This window comes from Macadamia integrifolia, chromosome 12 (genome assembly GCF_013358625.1).
Source record: "Macadamia integrifolia cultivar HAES 741 chromosome 12, SCU_Mint_v3, whole genome shotgun sequence".
NCBI classification, from domain to species: domain Eukaryota; kingdom Viridiplantae; phylum Streptophyta; class Magnoliopsida; order Proteales; family Proteaceae; genus Macadamia; species Macadamia integrifolia.
This window is the reverse complement of record NC_056568.1, coordinates 24,335,811-24,362,058: the sequence shown is the minus strand read 5'-3', so window position 1 is coordinate 24,362,058 and position 26,248 is coordinate 24,335,811. Positions and strand designations below refer to the sequence as shown.

Here is a 26,248-nt window from a genome sequence, read left to right as displayed (position 1 = left end):
GACATTGGGTTTTGAAACATGATGATATGTTACGTTTCCTCAGTAGCCAAGTTCTTCTATGTCTGTATCATTAGATCTGAAACTCGAGACTATATAAGTTCCCAAAACCCTAGAATCGACCGAAATAAGGATCAGTCAGTCTATTCTGGGATTACGAACCATGACCGTAAGCCAAGTCCTGAAACCAAAAGTTATTATTTTCAAAAGAGAATGCGAAATTCTCTCTTATTTATTTATTTATTTTTCCATATAACACCATGGAAAGTGAACCAGACAGCGCCAAAAGATGGAAATAAGAACCAATAACTCATTCGATCATTACCAATGGCCTTGGCTCTCTACCTTGGGAAAAAGGGATCAAGTATTGGTACTGAAAAAGCTAAAAACTCATTTCTATTAACTTCCATGAACCAGTTTCCCTGGCTCTACAGAAATCAATTCAAAACCTTGTCTCTCAATACCTGAAGAATATTTTGGTAGAAAGGAGTAGTGAACTGCATTTCTCCATATTGCTTGATGCTCCCTTGATCCGATATTTCACTGGATGGGTGATCTTAAATCTTCATACCCAATAGAGGGAGGTTTGGAATAAAGGGTGGATGAAGGAATGATGTTTTCCTTCACACTTCCCTGTTAAGATTCCCCTGACAAAAGAAGGGCTCTGATTGAACCATAATCCAGTGGTATGATACGCGAATTAACTGACAGAGTCTGTTACCTCCCCCTGTCCTGCTCTGAACATGCTCTTACACACCTCTTCATTTAGTTCTGATTACACCACAATTCCGTCACATGGTCGTATTATATGAGAATTAACTGACAGAGGCTGCGATCTCATCCTGTCATGCGCTGAAGATGCTCTTATGCATTTTCTCATTGACTTCATTCACCGGATATATCTGTGTCAGACTAGCAAAGTTCTTTGTTACGGGAAAAAAAAAAAAAAAACCTATTCTAGCATAAGATGTAAATGAATCAGATATAGATAAAATTTGGGTTGGATGTGTTCGGATGCGAATTAAATTCAGATTTTCAATTATCTGTTTATTCTCTAATTTGTGTAATCTAGATCTTCCCCTCTCAATGAATATAATTTGTTTTTAATCCATCTTTCTAAGCTATTTTGACTCTTTTCATCATTCTCTAATTTTTTAGAACCTGTTTAAATTTTCAGAACCCTCAAAATCATTAATTGATTATTTAATCGATTCAAATAATTAATTTTTTAGATTATTTGGATTTTAATCCATATACCCTTATTTAGATACGGATATTTTTAAATAAATACGAATACAAATTTGAATTTAGATTTTGACTATCCATTTACATCCCCACCACGACCAATGACCTTAACTAAGCAGAACAGAAAATGACCGCACTACCCCTCTGTCCCATGTAATGAAGATGATCCCAGATGCATTTTCATTGGCCCAACACTCTGATGTTGCGCGGGCGTAGAGTTCTGAACAATCCACTTCATTCTCCATTGTGCTACGGGAGATTTTTCAGATAAAGCCGAGGCGTCCGAGAGACACGAGAAAGCGAAATTCTCTCTCTTTTGGTTTTGGTTTTAAGCTGGGGAGTCCACTGAGCTGACGAGGAGTGGATAAGAAAATTGTTTTTTCTCGATCTAACAATCCATCCATGTCCACCTAACAGTCTTCATGGTTTTGAGGTGGAAGTGTGGAACTCCTCCGTTCTTACATCATCTTTGTCCCATTACTAGTTCGACTCTTAACTGTTAAGTTGCCATCAATCGATTGTGCGGTAAAAAATGTCAAATGGAAGAAACGTATAGAGTTTTCCATAACCTATTATAGTACCAATCCTCTCTCGGATATTCTATAGTTTATCTCCTAAGGTTGAATCTATTGCTTAAAGGGTTTGGTCATCCGATTCATACTCAGTACTCTGTAGAAGAGGAAGAGGATGTCGTGCTTGGCTTCTTGCTGTGCAGCGTCTACTTGCGGTCTCTGCAGTTCAGTGGCATCTGAAATCTCAAGAAGGTCGGCGAGACTCGCTTATTGTGGTATATTTGGTGCTTCTCTCATTTTCTCATGGATCGTTAGGGAAGTTGCACCTCCTATCTTGGAGAAGATACCATGTAAGTTTTTTTTATTCTTCACTGTTCACGTTTCTCTTAATCTGGTTTTGCTTCTTTTCTTTGTTTCTGGATGTCAATCCGGTGAAATCCCATCAAATGATTACTCCCTGTACAGTGTTTGAAATCCTTTCTAATTGTAGTTTCTCTTGTTATGTTTTGGTTCGGTGGTGTTGGATTCCAATTTTGATGATGGGGTGTACTTGGGGATGTGTGGATGCTCTATAACTTTTGCATCCATCTGGGTAATATTGAGTTTGAGTGTCATGGCTCTGACGTGAGATTCGGCTGTAATCTGCAACCTCTGCACCTCCTGGAGTCTCAACTAAATTAAATTTTGATAGACCATGTTTTGAGAGAGAGTGGTTTTTATTTTATCTTTCATACTAGCTTCGAGTAGTTTGATCATTGATGGAGTGAATCTTTCAGAGAAACTTAGAACTGACCTGCTTTGTTATTTTACAATTTATTCCTTTTTATTTATTTTCGTCTTTAAAAAACAAAAAATTAAAATCAATATTGACATTGAAAATTCCTTCAGATCCGACCTCTAATATTTTTGCCGCCCCATTCTGCTCTTAACATTTTCTGTTCACTCTTTCCTTTTATTTAATGAATCCTGGTCATTTGTTAAGTGTATAATTTAAAAATTGTTCCCATCTGAAGGGAAATGTCAAATCTGAATTTGAATCATTCGATACAAGTTTTTTTTTTTTTTTTCTTAATGAGCATTCAGTACTTTCTTTTCTAATGAACATCACTTGGTCCTTTTGGTTGGGTTTCCTTCTCCAATCTCATCTGTGAAGATCAACTTTGATTGAACGTCTCTGTGGTTTCAGTCTATAGCAATTTACTTGGTACAACCACACATTTATATTGTCAAATACCTGAATTTGTTTGCTTCAATTCTCCACTATAGCATAAGCTAGTTGCTTTGCCTACCATCAATCATCAATGTGACCTAACAAAAATTAGTCTTGCGATTTCACATCCGGTTTATGCTCATTAGGTTATCTGATTCTCCTTGTTTCCTACAGAGAACCCCGCAAATTCAGTAGGCAAATCGCCTTCTAGGTTGCAAGGGTTTTCTCCTGCTTTCCAATTTTGGTTTTGCTTTACTTTTGAAAGATTGATGGCAGCTCTTCAACCTTCACTCACAGTACAATCACACCATCCAAATCTTGGTGATGTAGCTTGACGATGGAATTAGTTGCTATCTTTTGACTTGATTTTTATTTACTTCCTTTATTGGTTAGAGATTAGATTAACAATCTTTTATTTAGATTTGATTTTTATTTTAGTTGCTTAGGTTTAGTTTCCATTTTTTAGTTAGCTTCCAAAATTATGTCATTATTTTTTTCTTTAAATAGCCCTGTAATGGAGAAGAATTCAGTTTTAGATTTGAAGAATAGAAATTTGATTAAGAGTTTGGTATGAGAACCATGGCTGCCGATTTTCCCTTTTTTCCCTCTCTGAAATTTTCTCTCTATTATCCCCACTGAAATCTCTCATCTTCCCCTTTCCCCCATCAATCGCTGGTTTCTTCTTCAGTATTATTGTTGGAGGGTATCATAGTGACCCTCGCTGCCCTGTTTTGAGAGGACGCTGATGACCCATAGAAATCGATAGCTCTCCTTCATCTCATCTTCTTTCTTCAGCAACTTTTGGGGATTAGTTCACCATGGAAAGGCGACCTTAAACTTTGAATCTTAGACCTGACAATACTTCCTGCTTTGAGCCAGAAAACCTGCAACTCAGGTTATTTAAAACTACCGCCCAGATCTGATTTGCAGAGGAACTGTTCTTCTTTGCTTGGTGTTTCGAAGTGTCTTTCGGTGGGAATCAAAGGGCCATAGAGGATCCAAGCTTCGCCCAAGGTTTGGGGCTGAATCGAGTTGCAGGGAGAGAGTTCTCATCACCGCCGTCTCTTTTTTTTTTGGGTGCTGGCTCTTGTTTCTGTCGTGAGGTCGAAGACAACCTCATAAGTGAGTAATTGTAATTTTCTTTCCCTATTTCCTAAAGTACCCTTACCTTTTATGCTTATTCTGGTTTGTCCTTATTTTGAGTCTCTATTCCTAATTTGTCCTTGACCATACGTTTTGCTTTCCACTCAAGTCACTTTTGGTTTTCCTTGGTTAAGTTCCATTTATTTATAAAACTGCCACCTTCATTGGAAACTTCAGCTTAATTACAATTCTGCCATTTAGTTGAAGCTTTATTTCAATACAATTGTTATTGGGTGTTGCCTTTGTTTTGTTGAGTGTTTAAGTGGGCCCTAAGTGATCCGATTTTGACTTTTGGAACCTGGATCCGCATCAAGTGGTATCAGAGCAAATTTTCCTGCAATTTTCTAACCATGATAGGTCACATCACCAATGCTGAGTTGCACAAATTGTATCGTGAGTTAGCCGAGAACCAACAGAATATTGATGCTAGGCTTGAGAAGGACTGAAACCAAGTTTGACAAGTTTATGGAAGAGATGACTGCCTTTATGAAGAGGTCCGACAAGTGAGCTGAAGAAGGATCCTCTACATTACCTTCTCAGCTCAACACTTTACGGATCGAAGACACACCTCAGAGGCAGCAACTTGATCCAGTTGTTCCCTAGGATGCTACCCGGCAATTTTCTGACAGAGATTATGGCATCAAAGTTGAGGTTCCCGAGTTCAGTGATGAAAAGGGACCTAAGGAATTTCTTGACTGGCTTACTAAAGTGGAGAGAATTTTTGCGTATAAGTCTCTTCCAGACGTGAAGAAGTGTGAACTCATTATCACCAAGTTTATTGGGTATGCATGTTCATGGTGGGATGATGTACTACATGCAAGGTTTGTCAGAAGACTTGGACCCGTTACCAATTGGGAGGTCATGAAGCAGATCCTGACTGAAAAATTTGTTCCTCTTAATTATGAAAAGGTAATGTTCCATAAATTACTTAACTTGCAACAAGGGAACAAAGATGTGGATTCCTACACCCTCGAATTCCACAAACTGTCTTCAAGGTGTCGACTTCAGGAAACAGATCAGCAACGGGTGATGCGATATATCAGTGGGTTAAGTACTGAGATTCGACTTCAGTTGGCTAACACTGATTTCAGGTCTGTTGATGTGGCAGCAGCTCATGCCAAGGCAGCTGAAGAGAAGTCCATTTATTGGAAAGGTATGCTCAAGACTTCTTCAGTTTATAGACTTCCACCACGTATGGAGGAAAAGAAGCCTGAAGCTCGCAGAGTTGAAGAAAAAAGGTCAGAGTTCAACAAGGATAGTTTTGGGGTGAAGAATATCATATGCCATAGTTGTGGCGAGAAGGGTCACTATTCCAACAAGTGTCCCAACAAGACTCATTCTGTGAATGTAGCAGAGAAGCATCCGACAGAGAAGAATGAAGATGAATCTCATTTATATCCTTATCCCCTCGAGGACGATGATATTGTTGATGATGAAGATGAGGATGTAGAAGCTCATTCAGCTAGCCTTTCATCCTTTTCGGATAGACTAGTTGATAAGGCTTCTCTCTTCAGACAGAAGGGTACTTTCCTGCACGGCTCCGACCATACTGATGTTCATGCAGTTGTTGATACTGGGGCAGAAGCAAACTTCATATTTTCTGAATTTGTTCGAGCACACGACCTTCCACAAAAGCAGCTTTTCAAGAAGATTCACGTGCTAGGTTTTGGACCCACAGCTCGAGAAGAGGCCACTGCAGTTGTTCGAGTACACTTACAGTTTGGGCCGATACAGTACCATGTCACTCGTTTGGTCATCTCATTGGTACACTGGGACATTCTTCTAGGGCGACCTTGGTAGCGACATGCAGGCATTCTCTATGATGGTGCACGGAACACCATCAAGGTGAAGCAAGGAGGTCGTATATACTTAATGAGGCCACATGCATTATCAGACATGCCACGTCGTCTACTGACTCCTGCTTCAGTGATACGTCAACCTATTCTCCCTCCTCTTGGTGTTATGTTCCCATCTTCTGTTTTGAGATACGTGCCACCTCATCAGCGAGCAACTTACAAGGGTGTCTTGGGAGCACGACCTAACTCGACGGAGTCGAGTTCTTTTCAGACCGGGAGAGTTGATGTAGCTCGACGATGGAATTAGTTGCTATCTTTTGACTTGATTTTTATTTACTTCCTTTATTGGTTAGATATTAGATTAACAATCTTTTATTTAGATTTGATTTTTATTTTAGTTGCTAATTAGGTTTAGTTTCCATTTTTAATTAGCTTCCAAAATTATGTCATTATTTCTTTCTTTAAATAGCCCTGTAATGGATAAGAACTCAGTTTTAGATTTGAAGAATAGAGATTTGATTAAGAGTTTGGTATGAGAACCATGGCTGCCGATTTTCCCTTTTTTCCCTCTCTGAAATTTTCTCTCTATTATCCCCACTGAAATCTCTCATCTTCCCCTTTCCCCCATCAATCGCTGGTTTCTTCTTCACTATTAGTGTTGGAGGGTATCACAGTGACCCTTGCTGCCCTGTTTTGAGAGGACGCTGATGACCCATAGAAATCGATAGCTCTCCTTCATCTCATCTTCTTTCTTCAGCAACTTTTGGGGATTAGTTCACCATGGAAAGGCGACCTTAACCTTTGAATCTCAGACCTGACAATACTTCCTGCTGTGAGCCAGAAAACCTGCAACTCAGGTTATTTAAAACTACCTCCCAGATCTGATTTGCAGAGGAACTGTTCTTCTTTGCTTGGTGTTTCGAAGTGTCTTTCGGTGGAAATCAAAAGGCCATAGAGGATCCAAGCTTCGCCCAAGGTTTGGGGCTGAATCGAGGTGCAGGGAGAGAGTTCTCATCACCGCCATCTCTTTTTTTTTTGGGTGCTGGCTCTTGTTTCTGTCGTGAGGTTGAAGACAACCTCATAAGTTAGTAATTGTAATTTTCTTTCCCTATTTCCTAAAGTACCCTTACCTTTTATGCTTATTCTGGTTTGTCCTTATTTTGAGTCCCTATTCCTAATTTGTCCTTGACCATACGTTTTGCTTTCCACTCAAGTCACTTTTGGTTTTCCTTGGTTAAGTTCCATTTATTTATAAAACTGCCACCTTCATTGGAAACTTCAGCTTAATTACAATTCTGCCATTTAGTTGAAGCTTTATTTCAATACAATTGTTATTGGGTGTTACCTTTGTTTTATTGAGTGTTTAAGTGGGCCCTAAGCAATCCGATTCCGACTTTTGGAACCCGGATCCGCATCACTTGGAGCCATCAACCTGGCAAGGTTGTCAATTGTCTCCTGTTACTATGATCAAAGGAAATGGATCCACAATGTAAAGAAAACTGATATGGAAAAATGCCATTTCAATAGAGAAGGTTTTAGAGATTTAACTGGGAATATTCAACGGGATCTTGATGTCAAAACTTTTGCTGCAGAAAAGATTTCTGTTGATGAAATCGGAAAGAGCTTGGATGGTAGCAAAGTTGAAGTGGAGAAGGAGTCAACTTATTCATTTAGGACAGAAAATGGTGGTCTGGTGAAGGTATATGTTGGAAGAAAAAATATGAAATATGGAGTTAATATTGAAGTTTCATCCTTGCCACGGTGGAGTAGTGAGAATAATTTGGTACTACTTTGGGGGTTGTTGAGGTATGAATCAGACCCTCAAACAGCTCCAGAAACCAGGTTCAATACCAATGAAATCCCATTTAAGCAGAAATCCTTGGGCAGGTATGCCCTACAGCTGGAATTCAAATCAAATGAAGCTCCCTTTTATTTTTCTTTTATGCTATACTTATCTGATGGAGGTTCAAGTAACATAAGTAGAATAAGAAGCCATAGGAAGAAAAAATTTTGTGTGCCTGTTGGCTTCAGTTCAGGGTATCCTGCACCATTGGGCATCTCCTTTTTGAATGATGGCTTAGTCAATTTCGCCCTTTTCTCAAGGAATCCAGAAGGTGTAGTCTTGTGCCTGCATGATGAGATGACAGATCAATCCTCTTTAGAGATTGATCTGGATCCGTACATTAATCGAAGGGGTGATATTTGGCATGTCTCAATGTAAAGTGTTGGGCCATATGTCAGCTATGGTTACCGATGCCGGGGAACTACTATTGGGAGTGGAGGAGATGGACAGATTCTTTTGGACCCTTATGCTAAAATTCTCAGAAACTTCTTTCCTGATCAATCTGGATCCTTTTCACTTCTGAAGTGTCTTGGGCTCTTACGCACAGCACCTGCTTTTGATTGGGCTGGTGATGCTCACTCTCATCTGCAAATGGAGAAACTAGTTGTTTACCGATTGAACGTGAAGCGCTTTACTGAGGACCAGTCCAGTCAGCTACATGCTGATGTTGCAGGGACTTTCTCTGGCATAGATGAGAAGTTAAACCATTTGAAAGGTCTTGGTGTTAATGCAATCTTAATGGAACCAATATTCCCTTTTTATGAACAAAAAGGGTCATATTTCCCCTACAATTTCTTTTCACCTATGAATTTATATGGACCAACTCATGATGGAATAATATTAATGCTTTAAAGGAGGTGGTCAAGAAATTGCATGCGAATGGAATAGAGGTTTTGTTAGAAGTTGTTTTCACCCATACTGCAGAAACAGGAGATTCCGCTCGTGAAATGGTAGCACTCAGAGGGATTGATAACTCATTCTATTATGTTTTTGATGGAGACATGGAATCAAAAACTAGAAACAGCTTGAACTGCAACCATCCCATTGTCCAGAGAATGATTTTAGATAGTCTTCAGCATTGGGTGACTGAGTTTCATATTGATGGTTTTGTTTTTATGAATGCATCATCTCTCTTGAAAGGGTCAAATGGTGAACACTTATCTCGGCCTTCTTTAGTTGATGCCATTGCATTTGATCCGTTACTCTCTAGAAGTAAAATTATAGCGGACTGCTGGGACCCAAAGGACATGGTGTCCAAAGAAATATGTTTCCCTCATTGGAACAGGTGGGCAGAAATGAACTCCCAATTTTGTCATGATGTAAGAAAATTTTTTAGGGGTGAGGGCCTTCTTAGTGACCTTGCAACACGGCTTTGTGGGAGTGGGGACACTTTTTCTGATGGGTGAAGTCCTGCATTCTCTTTTAATTTTATTGCAAGGAACTCTGGACTTCCTCTTGTGGACTTGGTCAGTTTCAGTAGCAATGAGCTCTCATCAGAATTAAGTTGGAACTGTGGAGAAGAAGGTCAAACAAATAAAACTATTGTCCTTGAAAAACGTCTTAAACAGATCCGGAATTTTCTTTTCATTTTGTTCATATCACTTGGTGTTCCTGTCCATAATATGGGAGACGAATGTGGCCAATCTGCTGGTGGTTCCCCATCATATGGTGACAGGATATCTTTCGATTGGGATGCTCTTAAAACAGGTTTCAGTGTTCAAACAACACAGTTTATCAGATATCTGACTTCGCTGAGATTGAGAAGAAGTGATCTTCTTCAAAAGAGGAATTTCATGAAAAAAGAAAATATCGACTGACATGGAAGTCACCAATCTCCACCAAGATGGGAAGACCCATCAAGCGAATTCCTAGCCATGACTTTGAAGGTTGACAGAGATAATAGTCAGTTTGGCTCAAAATCTTCTCATGTTGTGGGTGACTTGTTTATTGCCTTCAATTCCAGTGACCATCCAGAAATGATTATTTTACCTCCTCCTACAGAAGGGATGGCATGGCTTCATTTGGTTGACACTGCTCTTCCATATCCAAGATTTTTCTCTACAAGCGGTGACCCTGTCCTTGAACGGATGAAGGATTAGTAGCTTATGAAATGAAACCTCATAGCTGTGTTTCACTTGAAGCTTGGAGTTTAAGTGAGAATGAGAAGAAGCGGTTTTCTTCAAAAGAGGAACTTCATGAAAAAAGAAAATATTGACTGGCATGAAAGTCACCAATCTCCACCAATTTGAGAAGACCCATCAAGTGAATCCCTAACCATGATTTTGAAGGTTGACAGAGCTAATAATCAGTTGAGCTCAAAATCTTCTCATAATGTGGGTGGCTTGTTTATTTGCCTTCAATTCCAGTGACCATCCAGAGATTACTAGTTTGCCACCTCCTACAGAAGGGATGGCATGGATTTGTTTGGTTGACTCTGCTTTTCCATATGAAGGGTTCTACAAGTGGTGACCCAGTCCTTGAACGGATGAAAGGATTAGTAGCTTATGAAATGAAACTTCATAACTGTGTTCTATTTAAAGGTTGGAGTTTAAGTGGTTGAGATTGATCTTTTTCACTGATCTTTATTGTGGGTGTGAAAGTTTAAAGGGTCTTTTTGCTGTATACTGTTTAAAGTATAGGAGGAAGTATCATGGACTAGGATGTCAATATGAAGGCAATGCTGCTTTCAATCCTTGTTATCCCTATTTTTCTGAACTTCTTTTGCATTTCAATAAAACCTTGCTTTGTTTTTTCTCAATGGGGACTTATAAGGATAGGAGGACAACTCAAACTCAAATTTCCCAACTAAATGGGGTTGGCCACATGGATCCTGGATTTTCATGCTCTTGTTTCCTTCATGAATTTGTGATATCAGTTTGCGGTCTGCAAAGAGCTTTTCAATTTACTTATTTAGAGCAGAACTTTTTAACATTTTTTATGATAATTTTTTGGGAGAATTCTTTATCGTATGGCCCCTTTTTTCCATTTTGTAGAATTTTGGAATGGTGCCTTCAAAGTAAACAATTCACTTTTGCATCATGTTCCTTTTTTGTTTACAGGGATAAACACCTCTTCTCACACGAAGGAATGGTTTCAAACAAATGCTGTCCTTCGAGTCAGCTTGGGAAATTTCTTATTTTTTGCAATATTTGCCCTTATAATGATTGGGGTGAAGGACCAAAATGATAGACGAGATTCATGGCACCACGGTGGATGGATAGCTAAAATTGTGGTGTGGGCCTTGCTCATCATCCTCATGTTTTTCCTTCCGAATGTCATCATCACAATTTATGGTCAGCTTCCTCTCTCTCTCTCTCTCACACTAAATTCAAATTGATCTTTATTGGCTTCTGTCTAGCTACTTTTCTCTTTTCAAATCCAGGCTTTATTAAGTAAACATTTTCAACCCTTTAGTTTTTTTGGTTAGATGTTCGCCTATGTAGGGCTGTCTATTCATATCCATGTAGGGGAAGTAGTTAATGACAAAGGGAAGAAATGTCCTTTTGGTCCACAGTACATTCATGATACATCAGGGAGCTTAGGAGGCAAAAGGAAAATCTAACCAAACTCAAGTAGATGATCAACATTAGCTAGGAGATCCTGACTCTGCTCTCAGATGGCATCCATTCTGTGGGTCGGACCTGCAATTTTTGTGTGTCCCATCAAGGAGTTTTTCTGGTAGAGATGGACTCATTTACTGATCAAGAAGAGCTCCATGATGGGACCCACCATATGGTATAATGACCTTGTAGCAATTTTTTTTTTACCCAACTTGTAATTTGTCCAATATCCATATATTTTCCTTCATTTGACATCAACCTCATGAAACTGATGTTTGGTCCCTTATTTCCAGCAACGCTATCAAAATTTGGTTCGGGGCTGTTTTTGCTGGTTCAAGTAGTTATGCTGCTAGACTTCACACAGTCATGGAATGATGCATGGGTAGAGAAAGATGAACAGAAGTGGTTGGTACAAGCACCTTTATGTTATCATCCTTCTTCTCATGGTATTCTTTCTGATGCTAATACTATTAATGGTACTACAGGTACATAGCTTTACTTGCAGTATCGGTTGTGTGCTACCTTGCAGCATTTACCTTCTCAGGAATTCTATTCATTTGGTTCAACCCCTCTGGCCATGACTGCAGCCTCAATGTTTTCTTCATTGTCATGACTATGATCCTTGCATTTGCATTTGCAATTATTGCATTGCATCCACAGGTAAGGAAACTCTGTCATAAAAAATAAATAAAAACAAAAAGGAGAAAATATGCAATGGGATTTCCCTTGTATTTTATGATGCGCTAGAGCTATAGGTTTAAGAACTTAAAAGGTGATTTGGGCTTTGAAACAGGTGAATGGCAGCCTCTTGCCTGCTTCTGTAATTTCGTTATATTGTGGATATGTGTGCTACACTGGCCTCTCAAGTGAGCCTCAAGATTATGCATGTAATGGCCTCCATAAGAACTCTAAAGCAGTGTCTGTGAGTACCCTCATTCTTGGGATGCTTACAACAGTACTCTCAGTTGTGTACTCTGCTGTTCGCGCTGGATCATCTACGACCTTTCTGTCCCCACCATCCTCACCCAAATCAGGTATATGAACTGCATATGATCCTTTTTATCTGTTCTAAATCCAATGCCAGACACAATAGCAGTTGCGACCTAACTGAAAATAAAGGGTAAAAAATAAAGCTTCTTGAGAGAGTTTACTTTTGTTCTTACCTGTACTGGTTAGCCTATAATCTTGATTTACCAGAGAAATAAAATCACAGATCATGTTAAAACCTCCTATGTCACACGTCTGAAGTTGGCCTGCCAAATAATGGACCACTATTGGGGCTACTTATGACCTGAGTTTGACTCACCATCATGGTTAAAATCTACTTCTTCTGGGACTTTCCAGTTCTTACTATCAAGAAAATGTGATTTATCAAACAGTTATTGTTAATATGGTTGGGCCATTTTTGGTTTGGATTCTTGGAGTAACCCAGACTTGTGGGTCTCAGTCACATGTAAGTTTGTTTGTGCGTGAGATGTCAGTAGATAATCTGTTAGATCCACCAAACTGGTATCTTAGAACATAATTTTTTTTTCAGAAATGATGAAATTGACCAAGCCACGTTGAGTGGAGTCTTGAAATTTGGTCAAAAGTTCCTCTTTAATTTCTTATTTATTGAGCCATCTAAAAATTGTATCCAACCTCAGGTGCAAAGGAACCACTTCTCGAATCAAAAAAGTTGGAGGAAGGGAAAGAAAAGAAGGATAAGGACACTGAAGCCCGACCAGTTAGTTACTCTTATACATTCTTCCATCTGATTTTTGCTCTTGCTAGCATGTATTCGGGTATGCTTCTTACAGGGTGGACCAGCTCGTCAGAAAGCTCAGAACTTATAGATGTTGGTTGGACATCTGTATGGATTCGGATTTGCACCGAGTGGGTCACTGCAGCACTGTATGTGTGGAACCTTGTTGCCCCTCTGATCTTTCCTGACAGAGAATTCTAGGATATGTATGTGAATTATGATCCATGTAGTATACTAGATATCTTGTTTCACTTAGGCTGTAAATTGTTGCAACTATTTGGGCTAGGATATTTTTTATGTAATTGCTGTCATACTATAATTTCTGTGAAGTTCTACTCTATAGAAACATAAACACTAGCAATATCTAACATGAGGCAGATGTTAAAGCTTCCCTGTACAGAATAAGAAACTTGGTATAATAGTGACAAAAGGAGTTGATTGGGATAATACTCTTGCAAACTAGATCAGTGAAGGCATATTATTGTTGCTATACATGCATCAATTTGATACATGATCCTGCACTTAACCCACTGTGCACCACAATGTATGTATGAGCATGTTTGATCTGGTGCCTGCAATGTATATAATGTTTCCTGAGGCTGCTTATATGGGTTTGATCTGGAAGGTCAGAAGTAGACAAACAAAGAGGAAGGTCCAGCCTCCCAAGGAATTTGACATGTGACAAAGTTACATTTCCTAAACTTCATTTTTTCATGTGGCAAAAAACACAGGCTTCCTGGGTACTTCTGGGTGAGTGTCCTGGAATCCTCTTTCCCATGGTTTAAACACAGGTAAACTCCAATCAGGAAAAATTCTTGTCTGTGGACACCACCTCTACTGTACAATTGGGAAAACCCACACCTTAAAAAAAAAGAAAAAAAACCCACCCAATAAGGATGGAAAGACAATATTCGAGTCACCTGAAGCGATCAAGGTTTGCATTGTTTCTCAAACCAAGGGGCTGTTGGGTTAATGGGTCCTTAAGATTTATCTCCTTTTGAGTGCAGATGTGGCAAATTTTATTAACTATGAAAGGAAGTTAGATGATCAGCAAGCTCTTGATCTGATTCAAGAGGTGACAGCTGAAGAGGTGAGACAAGCTATGTTCTCTTTGAAGGACAAGAAGGCTCCTGGCCTGAATGGGGGTATACAGCTCACTTCTACAAACAGGCTGGGTATTTAGCTTCCTACACTATGATGGGGCGACACATATCTAAATCTCTAAAAACTATATTGTAAATAACACCTTCTCTACTATATAGTTGGCAAAACCCCACTTTGAACACCTTCCACTGCACCTTGAATTACAAATAACACCCTAACCTAATAATACTAGCACCAATTCCCAAATTGGTATTTAACTTCTTCGACTAGGATGGACAAGAAAATATTCAAGGTTTGATAAATCAGATTAAAACCAATAGACTCCACTGATTCAGAATAAGAATCAACCAACTGATCCTCCTAGTCATATTATGCTTGATTTTCAAAATCTTTTTTGGCCACTTTTTCCGAATGTCAAAGAACTGGGAAAAGAAAAATTTTAGGGTTCTCGGCCAATTTGATCAAACCAATTCAAATCAGATCCATATTAAGGGAATCTGATCTGGTGCCTGATTCCAGGCTTTTAAACCTTGCAATTATCTATCTTTGCAAACTATATTGTAAATGGCCAGATTTGTTGTTGCACATAGCAGGGAAATTTACATTGTTCGAACCTGGAAGATTGATTCCACTCACCCAAAATTTACCTAGACAGTCCAGCTGCGGACAAAGTTCTGAGGGAAAACATTAGGCTCCCTGGGCTATTGCAACCTACTGGTTGCAGGTTCCAAACTTGGAATCCAGCAATGCAAGGGGTAAGCCTAGATGTATTTGCCCTTCTCAGACCCTGCAATAGCAGAAGCCTTGTGCACTGGGTTCTTCTTTAAGAATTTCTACAGGACACTATGTTGTTTAGAGCATCTTCTCAAAATATGGAACTAGGGATTAAATCGATCTCTGCAAATTTTGATCCATATCGTATTGAAATTAGTCGACCCTAAATGGAAATGATATCAGTTAAATTAACGCCTAGAACTAAGTGGAGGCTCATCGGCAGCCTCTCCCTTTCCTGCTCTGAAAGACCTCAGTGCAACCATGTGCTCCGTCCCCCCTTACAAGAATGTAGTAGCATGCATGTCAAGTCCTTGCTACCAGACTTATTCAACATAGTTCACAGTTTTGATCTTGAACATCACATACTAGTTGTTCAATCATGCAAAGTGGTTCACTATTTGATCTTGAACATCAAACACTAGTTATTCAATAATTAGATGTCTCCATAAAAAAATTTTCTTCAAAAGGATAATTTCCCAGGACCTGAACTATAAGTTCATAAAACCAAGGTTACAAACAAGTAACTACAGTTCCACAGCCTCTCTCTCTCTCTCTCTCTCTCTCTCTCTCTGGTATTCTCATTCAAGAAAGGCCCCCCCTTTCATGGATTCTACTTCTGGGAGCACAACTTCAATTGCAGAATCCTTAATCTCAATGTCAATTTCCTACAACTTCTACAGAGAATAATCATTGCCCAGAACCTGGATTCCACATGCATAGACAACAGTAACAGTTCAACAAGGTTGGAGCATCAACTTGGATCTACATCACAATGGGTAAAATCATAATACAAGAGTGCTAGGTATCCTTCTAATGATCCTTTCTTACTGTCCGCACCTAGGTGTTCATAGTGTAATTGTGTTATTTTGACAGAACCACTTGCATAACTTTTTATTTTCCTTTATGATTTCTTAGTGTAAAAAACTGAGCAGCTGCCACACTCACCACTATGATATAACAAGCTACAAAGGATGACCCAGTTAACACCAGAATTTAGTGGTAAGGATACCAAACAAGATGCATATCTAAATATCCTTTGCGGCAACAGCTAACAAAACACCTTGTTGAGGTTCAATCACATAAAAAATGCATACAGCAGGGCCACTTGACAGGAAGTCAGGAACCCTGGAAATGTGGAAGGGATATGCAAAACAGGGGCAGAAAATATGAATCCAGAATTTGGTGGGGTGAATTAAAGGGAGGGCCCTTACTGCTAGGGTAGGTAATTGTTGTCATGTTATAATGTAATTCCAGGAACATAACAAGGTGATGGAGACACAAAAACCTGCCCTGGACTTCATTCAAGAAGAAGAAAAAGAAATGCTGAGTTAAGAGTTACTAAGTTCATCTGGCTTATTTCTGTCAGCAAAGAAGTCAGGGTTGTTAACAAATGTTTGGCTCACTTCCATGATATGTTCTGCTGCAACAAAAGATTCTAAGGGAGCTCAAATGCAGCAGTAAGTTTCTTTTGTTTTATATAATAATTCCTTGGGATTAGAATTGTAGCCCATTATGAAGCTGATCTGGGTAATATAAATTGTAAGGGGAAGGCACTTGTAAGAATGGTTTGACCATGATTGAAGCCACTTGAGAGCAAAAGCAAACCAATTATCTTCTACAGCTTGGACCTTGTAACAAGCAAATTTTACCATGTCCTGAGTTTCTTACTAGATTCTGAACAACCTCTTGAGTTGTTTTGAAAACAGCAGCAGGCATCATACATTCCATGAAGCTGGTTATCTAATTTGATATGGTGGTTTCTCCAAATGGACCAAAAAATGAATAAAACAAGGGGATGATTCAACTGAGCGGTTTCCACCAGTTTTTATGAAATTGGCCCATTTGCACTGAGCTTCTCAATAGACATGCTTTCTATTGGAGTTGAAGGACCTTCAACATAGCTTTCCCTAATATTAAGTAATGATAGATTTAGGTTAAGAAACAGTTGATCTTTTGGTCCTCCCATCAATGATTTCAATGGGATTATTACTTCTACTCTGATGACTACTCTTCATATTTTTTGGGCTGATTGACATGCTTTGATCCATAAGTCATCAAGACCTTTAGGTACAACAACTTTTACTCCTACCTATGCTTGAGCTCCTCTTTTGGGCATTTCTAGTTGCTTTTCAGAATTAAACAACTCATGGATTATTTAGGCCATGGATGAGCAACACTAATCCAACCCCATGATTCAGTATAAGTGCTCTTATCATTTTGCATTAGTCATGGATGAATAAACCATTCATACATAGGACGCATGATATGTGTTTGCCTTTTAATCGACAATACTAGGTAAGGACTAAATACAGAGCCACAGCCATGCAAGGCTTTAGGATCTAAAGGTTTCAACATAAGCCAAACTAACACACAACTAAATGCACTACAATTCTAGTAAAGGAGAATATTCAAGGAGATATTTGGGGCTTGGATTTGACCCCTAGATGTTTTCTTCGAAGATGTTTGATGGCTCACTCTCTCAGCAGCAGGCACCATCAGACTTCAACCTTAACATGCAAGTACATAATTCCTATTAAACTGGGAAACACTTCAAGAAATGTTTTATTGAGGGACTATGATCTAGAAAAAAAGGCTGATTAGAGAAGCTAAAACAAAACTATAAGTTAGTGAAGACATCCTCCAAATGAGATGGAAGTCAAACTGAAGTGAAATCCAAAAAACTAATAAATGAATAGTCTAATTTAGTTGAATCGAATAACAGCTCTTGGTTTGATTCTGTTGATCCATTCGGTTGATGCAATGATCCTAGAAACTACCAATAAATCTTTTTTCAGTTTAAATTTTTCCATAACGGATTGTCCGGGAGGGGGGAGGGGGGAGGGGGTGAGTGATACTAATGGTGGTCATTAATGGAATTGTGGATCATGAGCCTCCTTCCCCTTATCTTTCCATACCTCTTTCCTCTTTGTTTGTTATTCTCCAGTTCAATTAAGACATGATATATAATCCACTTTACATAACTGGAAGAAGGAACCAAAGATAAAATGAAGGGATTCCACATTTTCAAAACAAATTGAATGGACATTATTAAATCTCAATCGAAAATGGTATTTGGTTTGATGACAATTATAATGTCTAAAAAAATAAAATAAATAAATAACACAAAGAACTGATTTTAGTACATCAGCACCAATACAGAAAGCTGTCGACTCTAAAGACAAAAGAAGAGGAAGAAGAACCTGGGTTGCAGCAACAAGTCTAGAGTAAACTATTAATCATCGTCATCTTTCTTCTTTGGCTTCCTGTAATTCTCTTCAATGTGCTTAGCCATAAATATCCCTGTCTTGGCAACCTTCTTTATGTTGGGAACATCATAATTCTGAGCAATATACACTCCACACACAGTCCCAATCATAAACACAAAACTGCTCTTGAATATTCCCATTTCATTCAATCCTCCCAATAGGAGATCTCTGAAACACAGATATCATTAGCTGCCACATTAAAATGGCCATTGTCAACCTTTCTAGAAACTAACATGGATGCAAATCTAACAGTATCACGATATATAATCAAATCTCTGGAATAGGTTTGTCAAGCTTCAAACAAATCGAACTGGTAATTTTTTCTTCTGGGTTGTGGAAAATATGATCTGGGTTCACCACAAAATTAAAATAAAAAACTAACTTGATGGATTCGGTTCCTTTAGCTACTCTATCTTCTCAACCCTCTAAAGGGCAGAGTCCAGGAAGACTGAAAACCATGATTCTGGTTTCACACCAGATTTAGGGGCGTTCTTTTCATCCCCTAGTCTAGATCTTCAACTGATCAAGGTAAAAAAAACTGGGGATGCCTGAGACATCTCGGCTTATTGTTCACTTCACCAAAACTATCAAAAAATTTCAAAGAAATCCTTGAAGAATAAGAAGAAACTCTCTAATTTCTCACAATCACTGGAGAGAGAGAGAGAGATTTATGACGAGGAAGTGAGGGACCCAAGTTCGAAGACTCACCTTCAGCGTTCACTTCGCCGGACAGTCCGATCGCCGTGGATTAGCCAAGTTTTAGACAGGTGGAGCATTACGAGAGGCATTCCAGTGAGAAAACCCCAAAGACCAGAAATTCAAGGAAAATACACTTTGGGCCAAAGGTGTCGATTGAACCGGAATTGATCGTTTATAATCGGATCGCAGAGAAATGATTCGATTCTGATTTCATAGCTTCTTTTTTCGGTTCAGTTTTAATTTACACCAGAAAATCGACGATTCTAAATTGTAGAGGAATTCATAAAACCAAATCAAGTAGGACCCGATAAATCGAATCTAATAAAATATTGATAAAATTAGACTGAATAAACTTAATTTTCTTTATTGGCTTATGTTCAAGCAAAGGTTGGTTTTATGTTTCTAAGGGACTAAATTTCTATGATTACTTGTTTATGATGTTAGAATGTTTAGTAAGAGAATCCACAATGGTACAAAGATGAAATCGAATGTGACTCAACATTACAAACCGTATGTATATAGGAACCAAAGTTAAAACACATTATAAATCAAAAGTGCAAAACGGTTGTCAAAAGCGATACTAAGAATTGCATAGTAAACCGGATTTGAAACAAATAGAAATTGGTAAAACTAGACCGAATACAAAACAATTATACTTTTGACTGATTCCTAATAGTTTGATTTTGATTTTTACCTTGTCAAAGTGTAAACCAAATCGGCATACGGAAATTAAAATTATTTATCTACATCAAAGTGAGAGAGGAAGATACGAGTTTTACTAAGCATAGTTTGGTATGCAAAAGATTTGAGTGTAATCAACCATACGATACATGCACACACTCGCTTTCTATTTTGTGTTGGATTGATTCATTAAAAGGAAATCTCAAAATCGTTATATTATTGCCAAACAAATATTGGAGACATATCCTCTAAATTTAGGAGGTTGCATTCCTTGATGGATTAGGAATGCCTAACTTTATGTATGAATGGGTGGTTGGTCTCTTCCTTGAAACACTTCTTGCCATAGGGGGTCTCTTGCACATTTTTTTATGTGACTAATTTATTTCTCAAGCAGTCAAATGAATTGCTTTCGTTTAAGCATTTCGCTTACCTTGTTATGCACAGGAAGTATTTTAGGACTTGAACAAATGTGGATTCAATCAACTATTTTAATTAATGTTAATTTTTTCTTCATTCCATTAAAAAAAAAAAACAAGTTCAGTTTGAATTACATGGACAGCCTTTCAGGAGAATGAGATGTTGCAGATTATGAGAGTGCTTCTTTTTCCTCTTTCTCTTATCAAATCTTGTAAGTCCGATTTCTCGTAGGCTGTTGCCCATGAGTCTAGTATTGGTAATAATGTTGGCCATGGAATAATATGGGATCATTGTGGACTAGGAGTGTGATTCTGAGGGGTAGCAGAGGAGGGGGTGTGGGTTGGGACTGCAGGACAAGGGGATTTGGTGAGAGAGGGTGCAATGGCGATGTAGCATGGAGCAGAGGGATGGGCACGGGAACAGGGAATAGGGAATAAGTGGGGTAAAAGTGGAATTAAAAAAAAATTAAGAAACCTAAAAAATAACATTGGTGAAACATGAAGTGCCTCAAACATAATACTGGTGAAACGTGAGATAACAAAGCATAACGAATATCGGATTAAAGCAAGCTCGAGACTATGGGTGGCAGAAGATAGGAGTTTGAATTGATTCGGGAGTGCTGGAACAACTTATGTGGAAGAAAAGTATCAAATCGTGGCCTTGAAGCATCCCATCTTTTTTAGATGTCCATGACATCAGCCAAGATTCTGCGGAGTAAAATACTTAACCAAGTATACAGCTCATCATCTTTCCAACTCAAGAATTGAGGAATTAACCCTAAAAAAGAAAGTGTGTAGAGGGTGCAGTTCTCTGAAGACTTGAAATTCCAACAGAAATATGTTACTGGAATGTCATTTTTTATTCAGGCCATCAGCTTCAAGGAAAAGGCAGAAATAATGAACAAAGGCCTATCAGGATAGACAGCTAAATTGGGCATTCATAGCTGCAAGAAAAATATATGAAGGATGTATTTCACCTGCAATACATATTTTTCCTTGTAATGAACAACTCCAAGAATTACTTTCAAGGCATGTAAATACCAACCAGACAGACTTCACAGATATTTTACCCCAAAGAGGTAACACCCTCTAAAAAAATAACTGGTTGATATCTCAAAAATTGAATTAAGGGAAAGTGATCAAATTCCGACATTAAAGAAAAAGGACTTAAATATAAATTCCATCCAAATTCACCAAACTTGAGATCATGGATCACACTATTTTACCATAAGCAACATTGCTCACCCCATTCAGATGATGTTTTATCCCCCTATAACATTATATCTCAATAGCAAGCCCTTCTGGTGGGAGATAAGTAAGCTGAACAGATGTGGTGGTTTCAGATGTCACCCCTTTTACGGGATCCAAAATAGCCCTACAACCAGAAATTAGATTCTGTATGAAAGTCAAAGTTAACATTTATGGATGGAGATCAAATTCTGGTCAAAAGCAGCAGGCTATTAGTATAATAAAACCCGAGTACTGCAATGATCCAAGGGTTAGATTTATGTCGGGAATAAAAAAAAATGGAATCTGAAATTCAAAACCCAGAATTCAGGAGATTTCGTGTCAAAGCAGATCAGAGGTTCTGTTTTACTACAAACCCTGTTCGAAGGGCCTTTCTGGGTAGGCCCTTTAATATCCCAAAAGCTGGTGGGAATCTAATGGATGGATTCCCCTCAGTAGCAGATCTCAATTATCCCAAAATAAGCCCTAAAACAGGCTGCCACCAGTTATGTGATGAATGAATCTGCTGTAAGTTAATCTTCAAAAATAAAACACACAAACAGCAACTTGAGTAGGCAATATTTCCACCCAATCTCAGATTAAGTCAGAATACAGCAAGTAATATAAATAACTGATAAACAGCAATTACTTGAGAAGGAAAACAGAACATAGGAAAGGGGGATGACCTTTGATTTCCCACCAACAGGCCTAGATCAGAATCTCCCCAATCAGAGTTTCTCACTCAAGTCTCTCACAGCAGCACTTTTATAAGAACACATGCTGCTGTGAAGAACATCTTCCTTAGAAGTCAAAAATATATGCGTTAAGGACAATCTTTGTCAGCACTTTATAAGAACCCATCTTCCTTGGATGCAATTTAATATTGGTGTCAGGAGCAAATCTTTCTGAGTTACTCGAACCATCACCATATCTCCAGGTTTGAATTCTACATAACAGTGATGATGATCAGCCGTATCAGCCTCTTGCATGTACATATCATTGTTAAGAGCAATGCGACATCGTACATCAGCATGCCCCTCAGTGATATGCCAAATAAACGAGTCTGCTCAATGCTGATCTGTTCATGAGGAGGGAGGGGAACCGAGTCAAATCAGCCTTTTAGGCTCAACTCTGAGCATGATCCAAATGGAGTACGACCCATAGTGCGATTAACCGAGCTGTGTTAGAGTTAATAAGGGAATTTTAGATATATGTATAATATGTTGTAATAAGTTGTAATGTGTTCTTCCTATTTTACCTTTTACCTCCCTAGGGAGGTGCATGTAATTTCTCCTATCATACAGTAATCCAACATTGGTAGGAAGATCTCTCTCTCTCTCTCTCTCTCTCTCCCCTTCTCCCATATGGTTGCACACATCTCTCTCTCTTTCCCTCTTCTTTCTCTCATCTTCTTCTTTCCTCCTCTCCTTGCTCCTCTTCTCTCTTACCTTGATCCTTGGTTATTTCTAACTTGGTATAAGAGCTTCGGGCGTTTGAGAGTTGACTAGCAGTTCTCCCTCATTCTGTGTGCCTCTTTTGGAACCTTAGAAAAGTAAGGGCGTCCAATAGAAGCTACACCATGTAAGAAGATACAACTAGAAGACCTAAAGGAGTCTATCTTCAACTAGAAGACTCACTGGAAGGAGATTGGGTGCTGTGAAGATCGTTTGAAAAAGAAAAAAAAAAAGAACAAAGTACTACCAGCAACACCTTGTCCATCTCCCTTCTCTCTCATCGGGCCTTGGTTACAAGCGAGGCTAATCTTGTAGGAATTCCCAGGGGGTATCTATCTTTCCCCCATAGTCTCGTTTGCTGATAAAGTGAGTTATTTCTCTCTCATCAAGCATTGTTTGGAATTGGGATAGGGCCCATTTGGATCGCCCAAGACTCCCCGCCAATACCCTTTGTGGCCTCAACTCTTGAAGACATGAGTTGTTAAAGCACAACTCATTTTCCTTTGGCTGGATAGGTGCTGCCAGCACCTTTTTTTGCTCATTTCTATTCGTGAAATGTTGTGTGATATTTCTATCTGACACCTGTTGGCACGCCATCGTATTTGGACCTCTCAAGTTGTTATGAGATGTTGCTGGACCTTGAAGAGTGTATTTGAGTTTAATTTCTTTGGGAAGAACTTGGGCAGAACATGTACTCTCCAACTTGGTTATCATCCCCAATTTCTCTATGTCCCTCCATTATGTCAGAGGTTAGAGGAAGAGACCAATGGCCACCCTGTGGAGATGTCAGATATGGATTCAGATGCGATTAGTGTGGGAAATCTGAGCACACTAGAGAGAGATGTTGGGTAATTCATGGTGGTCCCCCTGGTATGCCTAGTGGCAGGAGAGGGGGAGCGAGAGCACACCCTATGATGAGTGAGACTGAATCTATGGGATTCCATCTGGACAAACTCCAGTTCTCTCACCCAAGAGGATATTGTAGCATTTCGTAGGGTTATATCATATTTGGGTAGCTCTTCTTCTACACCTACAGTGCCAGATTCTTCAGCTTCCGCCTTACAAGCCTCTACATCTACTCCTTCCACTACGTCTTCTTGGGTCATTGACTCTCGAGCCACTGACCATATAATTGGTATGTCTCAGTATTATGACTCTTGTTCTATTTGTTCAAGAAAGGATAATATTAGGGTAGTTAATGGTGCCTTTCTTCTATTTGTTGGAATGTATGTAATAGGGATACTTTAGGATCTGTATTTATGTTAGGTCGTCCTATTTTGTATTTCCTTTTATTTCCTTTCACCTCCCTAAGGAGGAGAAATATGCAAGTCCCTAAGTTATTATTAGAATCTAATATATGTGAGGTGAGCAAATGTGCTCACACACGATTCTGCCCTCAACTCTCTCTTTCTCCTCCCATCATCTCTCCTTCTCCTCTCTTCCTTTCTTCTCTCTTTCTCCTACTCAACTTCCAACTTGGTATTAGAGCATCTATAAGGAGTTTGAGAGTCGACTAAGTTTTCTTCCTCTCATTCTTTGAGTCTCTTTTGGACCCCTTTGATTTCTAGGGTTCCAATAGAGGCTATACTATGTAAAACAAATTTAAAAAGGTAACAAACCTAGCATCTTGAAGACTCTTGGAGGGAGGTTGAAGCATTATACAGCATCATTGGAGCCCGTGGCATGCTTTTTTGACCTGTACACCATTACCGCCAGATCTAGGTTCGAGCTTCTCTCTCTCTCGCATCAAGTGTTGGGGATGGGGTTGGGCCTATAAGTGTCGCCCAAGGCCCCTTGTTTGGCCATCCTAAGTTGAGGTTTGAACTTTGTAGTGTTGATGGAACACACCTCACATCTTTGCTTGCTGCCAGGTATCGACAGCAACCTTTTTTCTGCATATATGAACTGAAATGACTAGTATTGTGCTCTTGGGTTGGTTTTGATGCATGTATTCTATCTTATGATACATATGAGTGACATTGGAATGAAGTTCTACAGCTTAATAGTGGATTTGATTGGTTTTATCCCAAGTTTCATGTGTCTTTAGCTGGATATTTTTTTTTTTTTTTTTTTCTGGTTTTGAGAAGACATTATTGGGGTATTTTGTTGCCCCTTGCTTTGGATCTCCCACTCTGATTGTTTAGGAGTATCCACTCATCATGTCTGATCTCACTGAACCCTTGGAAGCTACTTCGTGTGGGACGAGTAGCACCATTCCCTGCCAGATTGTCTTTGACAACCCCAATACTCAGATTTCCCTTGTCAAGTTGGATAGCACCAACTATTTAGACTGGTCACACTCTGTGAAGCTATCCTTGAGGAGTCGAGGGAAACTTTGATATATTAATGGGGCTATCAAGGTTCCCGCGGTCTCTAACTCAGAATATCATAAGTGGGAAACTGCAAATTCCACTGTTATGACTTGACTCATCTTTTCCATGAAACCTGAGATTGGTAGAAAATTTATCCGAAAGGAAACAGCTAAGGATATCTGGGATAGTGTCTCTAAGACCTATGACAGAGTGGGTGACTCTGTTAAGGTCTACCAATTCCTCCAGCAGGCCCTCTCTATGAAGTAGGAAACAGGACTATATCTGAATATTACAACACTGTTGTTAAACTCTGGGAGGAGTATGATCATTATCGAGATTTTCACTTGTCTAATACTGAAGATGAAACCAAGGTCTATAGATCCCTTGAAAAGGAGCGAGTTCTGATCTTACTTGGGGGGGTTGAACTCGGATTATGAGCAAATCAGGATACAGATTTTGGGACGGTCACCCCTTCCATCTCTTGATGAGATGTGTAGCTACTTATCGAGTGAGGAGACTAGAAGAGGTGCTATGGAGTCTGCTACTCCACTTGAGCGATCTATTCTTACTTCCACCACTCACAGAAAATGGTGTGGAGGTGGCCGAGGCCAAAGACCTTCCCGTGGGGACGACAGAGATAGACTCCGACAGTGTGATCATTGTGGGAAACCTGGGCACACTCGGGATAGGTGTTGGGTGCTTCATAGCCGCCCTAGTACACGTAGTGGGTCTACTAGTACACATGATGGTCGTTGAGGTGGAGCTACAACCCATGCTACTGTGACAGAGACTGATCCTTGGGGATCCTCACAGTAAGATACCAGCTCCTTCTCTAGTGATGATATTGCAATGCTCCGCCAGTTCATGTCTCAACTTGATAGTTCATCTACCTCGCAGGATGCCTCAACTTCCGCTATGCATGTCACCTCATCTGCACCTTCCACAGCCCCATCATGGGTTATTCACTCTAGGGCCACTGATCACATGACTGGTACGTCTCACTATTATGATTCTTACTCCATTTGTTCGGGTAAGGATAAGATTCGGGTGACTGATGGTACTATTTCCTCTCTTTCCGGTAAAGGCAGTATTCCCATTACTTCTTCTATTTCACTTAAGTCAGTTCTCCATGTTCCTAATCTTATCTTGAACCTTTTGTCTGTGAATAATTTGACTAAGTCTTTGAATTGTTGTATCACTTTTTTCCCTTCCCACTATCTTTTTCAGGATTTGGGGACAAAGAGGATTATTGGCAGTGGACGTGA

General features: G+C 39.3%; 2 protein-coding genes and 1 pseudogene across 3 annotated transcripts; 2 read left to right on the top strand and 1 right to left on the bottom strand.

The window, feature by feature from the left end:
- Nucleotides 1-1,518: 1,518 nt before the first annotated feature.
- LOC122057319 (serine incorporator 3-like) lies at nucleotides 1,519-13,497 on the top strand. The gene is made up of 6 exons (XM_042619371.1): nucleotides 1,519-2,104; nucleotides 10,806-11,039; nucleotides 11,600-11,711; nucleotides 11,792-11,966; nucleotides 12,100-12,340; nucleotides 12,953-13,497. The coding sequence occupies exons 1-6, from the start codon at nucleotides 1,930-1,932 to the stop codon at nucleotides 13,249-13,251; spliced, it is 1,236 nt and encodes a 411-aa protein (XP_042475305.1). The 5' UTR covers nucleotides 1,519-1,929; the 3' UTR covers nucleotides 13,252-13,497.
- LOC122057318 lies at nucleotides 6,385-10,504 on the top strand (annotated as a pseudogene).
- A 4,452-nt stretch (nucleotides 13,498-17,949) lies between the features above and the next one.
- On the bottom strand, nucleotides 17,950-19,052 carry LOC122057320. Of its 2 annotated transcripts, none has more exons than XM_042619372.1 (2): nucleotides 18,903-19,052; nucleotides 17,950-18,362 (listed from the first exon to the last, which is right to left on the bottom strand). In XM_042619372.1, the coding sequence occupies exon 2, from the start codon at nucleotides 18,332-18,334 to the stop codon at nucleotides 18,161-18,163; it is 174 nt and encodes a 57-aa protein (XP_042475306.1). In that variant the 5' UTR covers nucleotides 18,335-18,362; nucleotides 18,903-19,052; the 3' UTR covers nucleotides 17,950-18,160. The 2 variants fall into 2 exon arrangements, with proteins under 2 accessions (XP_042475306.1, XP_042475307.1); XM_042619373.1 differs by having other exon boundaries at nucleotides 17,950-18,383; nucleotides 18,903-19,042.
- Nucleotides 19,053-26,248: the final 7,196 nt, after the last annotated feature.